The sequence below is a fragment of the Pelodiscus sinensis genome, chromosome 19, assembly GCF_049634645.1.
Source record: "Pelodiscus sinensis isolate JC-2024 chromosome 19, ASM4963464v1, whole genome shotgun sequence".
Classification (NCBI taxonomy): Eukaryota; Metazoa; Chordata; order Testudines; family Trionychidae; genus Pelodiscus; species Pelodiscus sinensis.
The window spans coordinates 17481090-17491836 of record NC_134729.1 but is presented as its reverse complement, the minus strand read 5'-3'; the positions used below and the strand labels follow the sequence as shown (position 1 = coordinate 17491836).

The 10747-nt window shown below is 62.5% G+C and overlaps 1 protein-coding gene across 4 annotated transcripts; it reads left to right on the top strand.

The window, feature by feature from the left end:
- The first annotated feature begins 1356 nt into the window (after positions 1 to 1356).
- On the top strand, positions 1357 to 9443 carry LOC106732148 (CTD small phosphatase-like protein 3). 4 transcript variants are annotated; one of them, XM_075902730.1, is made up of 10 exons: positions 1357 to 1526; positions 3720 to 3874; positions 4311 to 4425; positions 4521 to 4626; positions 5564 to 5650; positions 6417 to 6479; positions 6825 to 6904; positions 6983 to 7109; positions 8469 to 8564; positions 9146 to 9443. In XM_075902730.1, the coding sequence occupies exons 1-10, from the start codon at positions 1357 to 1359 to the stop codon at positions 9200 to 9202; spliced, it is 1056 nt and encodes a 351-aa protein (XP_075758845.1). In that variant the 3' UTR covers positions 9203 to 9443. The 4 variants fall into 4 exon arrangements, with proteins under 4 accessions (XP_075758845.1, XP_075758843.1, XP_075758842.1 ...); XM_075902728.1 differs by having other exon boundaries at positions 1387 to 2911; positions 6447 to 6479; XM_075902727.1 differs by having other exon boundaries at positions 1387 to 2911.
- The last annotated feature ends 1304 nt before the right edge of the window (positions 9444 to 10747 follow it).

Genomic DNA, 10747 nt, shown 5'->3' with positions numbered 1-10747 from the left:
CAGCTGGAGGGCTCCGTCCCAAACGAGTCTTGAGACGGGTCAAGAAAGAACAAACGTCAAGTCACCGTGGAAGATAGCCAGGTGTGTCTGACTCCTCGGGCGTGGACATCTGGGGCTCCCAGGCTGCTGAGTCACTGGGCATAGATACTAGAGGCCTCTCGGTGCAGGAAGCAATCGGCATAGACAGTCCGGAACTCCAGCCGCTCCAGACGTGGCTATCGGGGCAGCTGAGAAGCAGCGTCTTCTGGGATGCTCAGAACAGTGGTCCCTGTAAGCCGGGCACTTGTGCCGCTGCTCAGCAGAGATTCCAACGCCACCCAAGTGATTTGCAGAGCGTCCCCTGCGAGGTTGGTGTTTCTCCAGGTGGTGCGCATTCACACACGCCTCGGTGCATGGAACAAAATTTATTCTGTCCATGGATGGAAAAGATTAGAGGGAATATTGGGAAAGAGCAGGGCCCCTAGGGTGAGATCTAGCAAGCTGTGGAATAGCCTCCAAGAGGACAGGCTGGCCCCTTGCCCTGGGGGAACCATCCTGGCCAGGCGTGTTCCTGGAAGCCCCAGTCCTGGACTCGGTTGGTTTTCTGAGCGTCGGAGCTTGCTTTTAGAAGTGTGGCACGTTTCTAGCCCGCTGGGCTGCCCAGAAAGCTCGGCAAGGGTGACACCCAGAGACTCAGCCAGCAGGGGGCAAAGAAACCCAGCCCCACGTTCGGGATGTTAAATCCTCTCCCGACCGTCACGCCAGTCGGACGATGCGGGGCGGGGTAGCCCGATGTTTGCACGTGATAGCGCACGGCCGTGCACACTTGAGACATTCACGTGCTTGCACAGGGATGTGCATGTGCATAGCTACCCTCCCCCCCCATGCACGCACGGGCATCCCTGCTCTGGCTCAGTCGACGGTTTGCAATATTCCCCCTCCGGATCCAGGAGCGTTTGCACCCACGACGGAGCAGTTTCCCTGTGGCAGGTGACTGGCCACACACCTGTGAGCGCTGCAAGAGGATGCAGCACGGGGCCCTTTCTTGGAAGTCCCCCAGCACTGGTCAGGCTGCCGGTCCTGCCTAAAGACCCTAGAATGTACCCCAGCAAACTTTGGGGCCCTCGAGTCCCAGGGAAAACACCCAGCCGGCCCCAGGGACATCTCCCAGCTGGACTGTGGCTCCCCCTGCTGGCTCTTTGGAGTCTGATCCCACCACCAGGATCACAGATTGGGGTTCAGGGGCCGGATAGACCCCCCCCCCTCACCTCGCCCTTGGACCCTCTGCCGCCAGCCAGAATCCAAGAGAAACGAGAAGCCGTTGGCCTGTCTCCCCAGGGCCCACAGCTGTTGTAAGGTGCAAATCCACCTGTGACAATGTCTGCAGGGTCACACGCAGCATCCCAGGAGCTCAGACATGAACGTAGCAGGGGAGACCATCCCCGTCTTCCTCACGGGGAAACCGAGGCACAGAGCGGGAAAGGGACTTGGCGACGGGTCAGTGTCAGCGCTGAGGACAGAAGCCGGTGTCCTGACCCATGTGCCCTGTAAGCCGTGCAGTTGTGCGAAGAAGTGGGGAGTTTTGGGGGTCCAAAGGGGGGTCACATACAGGGAGGCGCTCAGTGCCCAGATGTTACTGGTTTGTTGTTTCAGAGAACAGCCCAGAATTGGAGCCGGGGTGTCTGGGACCCTGGTGACCCCGGCCCTGCTCAGAGGACACGGCCGGCTTCGGCCACAGGACAGACAAGTGGCTGCAGAGGGGACCCCAGCAACCGGCCCAGCTGCCCCCAGCAAGGGGAGAACATTGGCCGGGGAGGGGGGCAGAGAAGAGGGGCCCAGGCGACCCTGTTACTTGGGGAGAAGACAATGGCCGGGGGAGGGGCTGTTGCGGGGGATATTGGAGGCTCTGCTGGGAGACGGGGGCTGTTTTGGGGGGTCTGAGGGCAGAGCAGGCAGGACTCAGCTGGCTGCAGGGGAGGCTGACGTGGGGGCTGAGGGCCCAGGCGACTGGCCTGAGGGATCCTTTGCTGTGTTCAAAGCTCAATAAACCCTCCTGTTTGGTGCTGGCTCATAGTTGCTCTGGGCTGGAGAACAGGGGGGCGCTATTCCTCTGGGAGGGGAGACCCGGGGGGTCCAGAGGGAGGGGACCCCCGCCGAGGGGGCTCACGGCAGAGGCAGGCGGCTGGAGGCTGACAGGCGCCGTCCTGGAGGCAGAGGGGTGGACCCCGCAGGTGAGAGCGGGCCCCCCGAGAGAGGGTCACTGCAGTGGAGGGGGCTCCCCGAGAAGGGGCCGCCGCACTGGAGAGGGGGGTCCTGCCTGGGTATGGACAGGCCGAGAGGGGCACGACCTGTGAGCAGTGACAACTTGTGTGGCCGCTCATCAACAGAGCACACCCCCGCCCTGCGAGGTTTTGTCTTTCTCCTGGTGGTGCACATCCGCACATACCTCCGCGCACACAAAATTTATTCTGCACCTGAGTGGGAACATCTGCACGTGGATGGAAAAGATTAGAGGGAACATTGGTCCTGATGCACGATCCCCAGCCAGGAGGCCTCGTTGCCCCTTAGGTCTTAATTGCTGGTGTAGGTCAAAAGTGAAATGTTTTGCTGGGGCTTTACTTAGTCTTGCACGGTCGTTATCGGGACAAACACCCCAGCGATGGGCCCGGCAGGGGCCGCTGACAAACCCCCGAACTGGCGGGTGGGGGTGGGGGGGTTGTGTGTGGCTTGCTGGGACACCTTCTTGCTTGCTTCAATGGTTGCGTTTCAGCTCAGTTGCTTTTTTTTTTTTTAATAAACGTTCCTGTCCCTTTAAAAGCACCCACTTTACCTGCAAGCCCAGCTGGGCTGCATTACCCACCAACCCTGCCAATAAAACAGCTGCTGGGGCCCTGTGCTCTGGTTCCTGGTGTGTTGAGTCCCCCTGCCCCAGGTGAGATCTCAGCAGTGCCTGGCTGGGTCCTTTTGTGGTGCCAGCTCTTTGGGGGGGTCCCTGTTGGTTGCAAGGAGCAGCTGGTTTTCTGCAAGCCCCTTGTGCCAGTTACAGGAAGCTGCATGGCCCGGCTCTGTCCAGGTGATGGAGGAGGCGGTGGGGGTGCAGGAGGGCTCCTGTGTTAGTGATGCCGGTAGGAGTCTGAGTCCGTCTGTCCTGCTGTTCCCAGGCCTGGCTCCCTGCTGGTGTTTGCACCAGTGTCCTGGGCCTGTTTTGAGCTGGTGTTGATCCCTGCTCTGGGAGGGGGGGCAGGTGGATGCAAATGAAGCCCCCTGGTCACATGCACCCTGGGACACTTCAGTGGAGGGGGCTGGGGTGGAGGGGGGTGTGAGGGCTGGATGGGTACCAAAGTGACTTTCTGGTTCCCAGGAATGGCGCTAGGGCAGAGGGACCCTTCTCTGGGCTGAGGGTGCGGCTGCCTGCCTGTAACCCTGGCTGGGGGGTGCTTTGCCTGGGAGCAGGGCGCCTTCCTCTGGGGTGTCCTGGCCCCTTTCTGCCTCTAAACAGCTCTGGGGGTGCTTGCTAGCTGCCCTGCTGGTGTGAAATGCCCCTCTCCAAGCAGGCAGCTGCTGGACTCGGCAGGGCCCGGATCCCTCGGCAGGCAGCTCGCTAGGGGCTGTGGGGTGCAGCATGGGAGGGGTTAGGGGACATGAGAGTGGGGGGCTTCTCCCCTTGACATGCCTGGAGCCAGTTTAACATGCCACTGGGCGGGGGGGGGGGGTCTCTGTCCTGTTTCCTCCTCCCTCAGCACCATGATGCTGCGCTCAGGTAAGATCACGCCCAGGGAGAAGCCCTTCAGCCCCGCGGAGACCAGCCGGGCTGTGGAGGAGCCGGGCCCCCCTGCGCGGAAGGCTGGCACCCCCCATGGGGGGAAGCGGCGGTGGCGAGAGGAAGGCGCGGCAGGTGAGGGAACCGGCGGGGGTGGTGTCCCGTGGGCGCCGAGTGCCCAGAAGACTCGGCCTGACCCCTCCGGGGCTCCCGCCCGGTCCCGGGACCTGCAGCCGCAGCCTCCCGGGACGGAGCATCTCCAGCAGGGCCTGGCCGGGCCTCCCTGGGCGCAGTGGTCGGTGGGGCCCCCATGTCCATGAGGAGCTGCTGGGGGGAGGCCGCTCGGTGTCTGTTCCGGAGCGGCCCCCTGGGAGTGGAGGGAGCTCCGGGGTGCGGCCCCCTGAGCTGTCCAGGGCCTTCGCGGGTGACTGGGGCGCTGGGGGGTGCCCACACTGCAGGGGCCCTGGCCCCCTCTGCCCTGCCCCACGGGCGCTGGGCCCTGGCACGCTGCCCCGGGCTGCCCCAAAGTCCTGTTCGGGCCCATCCTGACGCTGCGCCTTGGTCCCTGCAGAGCTGGAGAGCCCCGGGGCGCGGCGGGAGAAGCCTGGGGCCCAGCCCCCGGCCGGACTCGTGTACTTCGGGGACCTCCCGCCAGAGGGGCCGGAGCAGCGCGGCCCCTGGAGCCTGTGAGTCCGGCCCTGCCGTGGGGCGGGGGAGGGGAGCAGGCTGCCACCCTGAAGCTCAACCCCTTTTCTCTGCCCCCCCCTCCCCCCCCGTCCAGCTTCCTCCACCAGGTCCTGCCCTGCACATCCAGCCAGCGGCCCCCCCGCAAAGAAACTCCCATCAAGACCCGCAGCACCCCGGAGAGCACGCTGGTCCTGGAGCTGGTGAGCTGTGGGGAGGGGGGGGATCAGGCCCCTCCTAGTGCAACCAAATCCCCGCTGTGGGCCTGGTGCCACCACCTGGGGCTGACGTGGAGGGGGGGCTGAGGGGGGAGAGGGTCATCTGTGATGAGGATGTGACAGCGAGTCGGGGCAGGTGGCTGGAGGCTGAGAGGCGCCATCCTGGAGGCAGAGGGGTGGACCCCCAGGTGAGAGCGGGCCCCCCGAGAGAGTGTCACTGCAGTGGAGGGGGCTTCCCGAGAAGGGGCTGCCGCACTGGAGAGGGGGGTCCTGCCTGGGTATAGACAGGCCGAGAGGGGCACGACCTGTGAGCAGTGACAACTTGGGCGGCCGCTGATCAACAGAGCACACCCCCGCCCTGCGAGGCTTTGTCTTTCGCTGAGTGGTGCACATCCGCACATGCCTCAGTGCACAAAATTTATTCCGCACATAAGTGGGAACATCTGCAGGTGGATGGAAAAGATTAGAGGGACCTAATGCACGATCCCCAGGGTCATGCAGACTCCGCAGCCGGTAGAACGGGGGGGTTATTGCTCCTCCAGGATACAGCCCAGCACGGACGTGAGGTGGCTACAGGAGTCAGGGCCAGGATGCCTCAGACCCGTGGGTTGGGGGGTCCATTGCCCCCCCAGACTCTCAGCACTCAGCTTAGGCTGTTTCCTTCATGCTTCCCAGCCAGCAGCTGCCTCGCTCCCAGATCCTGCCCCCGAGCCAGGTGTTCGTCTCCACCTGCCTCCCTTTGTCTCTCCCCCGGGAAGAGCTTTGCTAACTGCCCAGGCTGGTCCTAGGTGTCTGGGCCAATCCACGTGTGGGTGAGTCTGTGGGAATCACCTCACAGTGCAGGGGACCCCGGGTCGCAGAGCAGACAGCCCCTCCACTACGTCCCAGGCTGCTGAGGCGGCTCCTTCCTCCCTGCGAGCAGGAGGGGACCCTGGTCTGCAGCTCCCTGATGCCCAGCCACGATGCCGATTGCACCTTCCTCACGTCCTTCCAGGGGGACGTGTATCGGGTAAGTGTCCGGCGCGGCCCCCAAGCCTGCCTGGGTGCAATTGGGGGGAGGGGGCTGACGGCCGTTGGCAGTGCAACTGGGGGGATCGGCCTGTTCCTCGACACACCTCTGATCCGCCCGCTACAGGGGATCCAGAGCCACTGTGTTAGCCAGGCTTCCCTGTTTGCCCTTCCCCCAGCCCAGTGTGCCCTGTAAGCTGGGCACTTGGGCAGCTGCTGCAGAGAAATTTCAGTGCTGCCCTGCTGACTGGCAGAGCGCTCGCAGCTAGATTTGTGGATCTCCTGGTGGTGCACATTCTCACACAACTTGGTGCACAGGACAAAATTTATTCTGCACACAGATGAATGGAAAAAACCCACCTATGTATGGAAAAGGTTAGAGGGAACACTGCCCTCCTGTGCCAACCACAGTCCCAGGCAGAGTGTGTGTGTGTGTGTGTGTGTGGGGGGGAAATTCCCATCTAACTTGGCATTGCAGTGGGGTGGCTTAAAGCAGCGAGAGCTGCCGATCTTCATGCTTCAGGGCACCCCCTGAGCCCTGCATGGTGGTCAGGAAGGAATGGGCTTGTCTGTGTACCAAGGAACGGCTCCATCCTCTGGAACCAGCCAGTCTCGGAGATGAGACCAGTGGCTAGATGGCGTCTGAGCTGGTCCACCAGCACGTCAGTGTCTGGAGCTGGATGAGAAGCTGATGAAGTGTTCCGGGGGGGGGGGGGGGAGAACGTGCCGGGAATGGGCCCGCTAATCCTGCTTCCTGCTTCCTTGAGGCTTACCTGAAGCTGCGCCCCCATGTGCAGGAGTTCCTGGAGACCCTTTCCAAGACCTATGAGGTACCCGCTGGGCCCCGCCCTCCCTGGCTGCCGGAGAGGATGGGGGTCGAAAGAGAAGCTTGTGCAGGAGGAAAGGGAGATGCCCCAAAACCAGACCTGAGTTGTGGGGGCATCTTGGGACTGAAGAGCCACTTCCCGGTTTGTGATTCCAGCCCTGGGGTGACCCTAGAATCCAAAGATTCCCCCCCTTGCTTCCGACTCCTGACATGGCCAGTTCATCTCCCCATGCCTCCAGATCCCCATTGGCTAACCCCACCCCTGGGATGCGAGGTGGGGTCCTGGGAGCTGCCGGCCCCCGGCCGTGGGGGGGGAGCCGCTTCCCACTCCTGCCCTTGCGCTCCCCAGATCTTTGTCTTCACCACTGCCAAGCAGAGCTACGCCGAGAAGATGCTGGATGTGTTGGATCCTCAGAAGAAGCTGATCAGGTGATGAGAGGCCCCTCTGGCCCGTCTCCTCCCTTCCCCCCCCTCGGACTCACGCCTGGCCCCCGCCTCTCCTTCCAGGCACTGCCTCTATCAGCAGGACTGCCTCTGCCTCCAGGGCTACTACGTGAAGGACCTCGCCATCCTGGAGAGAGACCTGGCCCGGACGGTGGCACTGGATGACTGCCCACAAGGATTCCCCTACCAGGTAACTGGCGGGGGAGGGGGTCACTTTCCCACGGTCCACTGGGGAGGGGATTGGATGCACCTGCATTGCTCTCCCTGCCCTTCTGGGGGGGGGGGGAGGCCAGAGGTCGACACCCGCCCCCAACTGGGGGAGAAGAGCAGTGTGGGGAGGCTTGTGTTAGCCCCTTCATCCCATGGGTGCATTGCAAACAGTCACCTCTGTGGCTAGAATGCAGCCACTTCTGGGGGGTGATGCAGCCGCTAACAAGTGCCCAGCCAGGCCGCTGAAGGTAGGAGCGGCCCCCACATGCTGGCTGGATTCAACACTCTGCCTTGCTGGTGTCCCCTGAAAGCAAACGCCCCAGCGGCACTGGAGACCCCAAGAGGGCCGGTCTAGGTTGGAGATGAGGAAAATCTTTCCCTAGCAGGGGGGTGAAGCACTGGGATGGGTTCCCGGGGGGGGGGGGGGGGGGGAGAGGGGGAAGATCTCCATCACTTGGCTCTGCCAAGAATCCTACCAAGAATCCAAGGGTTACTGGCCTGGGGGGAGGGACGGGGAAGGGACGGACGAGGTGATCTCCCCCCCCAGGGTCAATAAGGCTCTTGGCAGTCTCACTGGAACCGGCATTGCCCCAGTTTGAGACCCCCAGAGGTGGCGTTGCTAGATGTGTGGGGTGCTGCTGACACCCCAGGCCGCTCTCAGCCGCTCACCCCCAAACTGGGAGTATCTAGGCAGGGCTGGAGGCTTGACCAGGCTGGGCAGATGCCCATTGGGGATGGTCTAGCTCTGCGGCTTTCTAACTCCGGGGCCCAACCCAGCACTGGGGCGGGAATGTTGGGTGCTGGGTCTCACGGCTGCAGGGGATCAGGTGACGAATGGAGGTGCTACGGCAGCTCCCTGCCTGGCCTGGCCCCAGAAGTGGCCGCAGCAGGCCCGGCTCCGAGGTGCGGGGTGAAGCGTATAGGGCTCTGTGCGCTGCCCCTGCCCCAAGCACCAGCGGGAGTGTGGGGCTAGCTGGGAACCTGCTTCTGGGGCGCAGGAGAGGCAGGAAGCTGCCTTAGCCCCCCTGCTGCCCGAGAGCCGCTCTAGGTAAGCCCCTTCCTACACCCCAAAACTCCTCCCCTGCCCCACCCTGCAGCCCCCCACTCCAGTGACATGATGTCAGGTTGCGGCATCAACCGTTTTCTTCAACCGGGGCATGAAAGAAAAGTTTGAAAACTGCTGAGCTAGGCTGACGTCCCCTCCGAGGCTTCTCCACTTCAAGGTTCATTCCCCCACCTCCTCCCCGGGGCCCTGGCCTCTCCGTGCCCCCGGCTAACTCCCCCGGTGGGCAGGACGGGCCGCTTCCTGTGCGGCCGACGTGTCCCCCTCTCCCTGCAGGCGTCCAACTGCGTCCCGATCCCCAGCTGGGCGGGAGACCCCCGGGACGAGGTGCTGCTGCAAGTCCTCCCACTGCTGGGGAAGCTCAGCCACGCGGTAAGGAGCCAGGCCTGCGGCACCAGCTAGGCCCCCGTCCCTCGCGCCAGGCTGTCGCCAGGGATGGCCGGGATCCGGGCGGTTCGAGCACTGCGCCTGCCTGTGCCGTGGGTCTCAGCTGTGCCCTGTGGGATGGAGTCTGGCAGTGATGTGGCAAGTGCCACACACAAATAGAGGGGGGGGGGGGGGTTGATCTATTGATAACATGGGATGATCCGCTCCTAGTGGCCTCAGGGTGTGATGCTGGTCCGGCAATAATACCCCTGTAGCACAATGGCAGAGCGTCCTGCATCTGCCCCTCCCCCAGAGCTGCTCCATTGAGGAGAACAACCTACTACTGCAGCAGATTGGTGGAGTTACCCGAGCAGGAGGCCTGGGTGGTAATGCTGGGGGTATCCGTCCCTGACCCGCTGGGATCCCCACAAGCTGGGGGAGTGTCTCACCTCACTTGCCCTGCGATGGACGATGTGTCCGGAGTTGGCCAGTGTTTACATGCCTTGCCTACAGGGTCCGGGCCCAGGCCTGGCTCGGATAAAGCTCTGCCCACCGGCGCTTTCCTCTTTGATGCTCCTCTTCCGTAGGGCGACGTCCGCACCGAAATCCGGAGGAAATATCGCAGGCAACTGGCTGTGGACTGAGGCTGGGTCTTAGCGCGGTGGGAAAACTCCTTCCCAGAGGCCTCTCCTTGGAGGGTTGGGAGCTGCCCTTCCGGCCCAAAGTTTGCAGCGCTGCTGCCCAGTGTGGTCAGCGACGATGCCGACCTGAGCTCCCCCTCCTCTGGGCACGGCCAACCAGCTGAGAACGGCACTTGGCAACGTAGCACGAGCACAAAGCAGCTTCCTCACCAGGGAATCCCGGTCGGAACCCCCCAACTTTCAAGGTCTGCGGTTCAGAAGTTACTGGTGCCTTTGAGCCCGTCCTTTTTTTGGGGGGGGGGGGTGGGAGGGATCTAACTTGAGAATCTCTTAAAGGGGGCTGACTTTTACCCATCAAGGAAAATCAGGGCTCATAGAAACCAGAAGTTCCTTTGAGGGCTTCCCCTCGACTCATCGCTCTTCCGATCGCAGAAGGGAGCTTCCTTCCTGGGGCGTTTTGCTTTTTGAAAGTAACCGCTTCCCTGCCGATCTCGGCAACGCCGGGGTCCTGGTGCCCAAGAAGCTGAGTGACACGGAAGCCGACACTGACCAGCCTCTGAGCTGAGAGCAAGACGTACGGAAAGCCAGGTGGTGCGGGGGGCTAAAGGAAACTCGCTTCATTCTATTGGCTGCTTAAGCTGGGCTGTTTGGTTTGGCTTTACACCTGTGTCCTAACCCCCCCCCACACACACACACATTGTACAGAGGGCTGCACTTAAGGCTTATGGTCCCAGTGTGGCTCCAGGGACCCTCCTGCTCTCATGTGGAAACCAGCCCCCTGCTAAGTTTCCTCTCCTGGTGCATTTGTACCTGCATCACGCTGCAGGCTGAATTCTCCCAACGCTGCGCTTCCTTAGCCGCTTCATGGCCTTTCTCTCCGCTAACCCACCCGGGGAGAAGAGGGAAGGCCAGGCATTCCTGGTAGCTGCTCCGGGGGCGGCTGGAGCGTGCTGGGCTCTGGCCAGAGATCAGAGCTGTACCCGAGGCAGGGAATTTGTCCCTCCTGGGAGAAGCAGGACTCAGTCCCTTTTGGCGGCTGGTGTTCTGTCTGTCCGGGGGCGTGGCTGAGTGAGCTGGCTGGCACAGGAACCCCTGGGAGCTTGGTGCTGTCGGATCAGCTGTACCGGGAACATCAAAGTAGTAACTGGAGCTAGTGCTAGGAGCTGTGTTCCACATGGCCAGGGCTGGGGCACTGGGGCTAAACAGCTTTTTTTCCAAGCAAAACTGAGATTCCTCCCTCTTGGCCATTGACCTGCAAGCCGGGGCAGCTCCCAGGCCTGGCTCGGGGTGTGGAGACGAGGGGGTTTTGTCTACCACAAGCTGCGGGGGGGTTTAAGGGCCGTCTGCTGAGCTGCCCAGCTGCAGTCTTGTAACTAGTTCGGAAAGTTCTTATCTGTAACCTCTTGTTTGTTCTAATAAAAACCCAACCCACGAATCTCTCCTGTGCTGCTTCCTACCCACCCCCTCGCCAGGCCCAGGGCCGGATGCTGATGGTCCTAGTCAGTATAACTTCTTAGCAGCCCGTTTAGCCCCAGCAGCCAGCTCCAA

What these genes read in the sequence shown, in the direction of transcription:
- LOC106732148 (XM_075902727.1), top strand. Translation starts at nt 2,478, where the DNA reads ATGGAAAAGATTAGAGGGAACATTGGTCCTGATGCACGATCCCCAGCC. An exon ending in CAGCGCGGCCCCTGGAGCCT is followed by an intron (nt 4,426 to 4,520) that starts GTGAGTCCGGCC and finishes CCCCCCGTCCAG; the next exon opens with CTTCCTCCACCAGGTCCTGC. An exon ending in GCACGCTGGTCCTGGAGCTG is followed by an intron (nt 4,627 to 5,563) that starts GTGAGCTGTGGG and finishes CCCTGCGAGCAG; the next exon opens with GAGGGGACCCTGGTCTGCAG.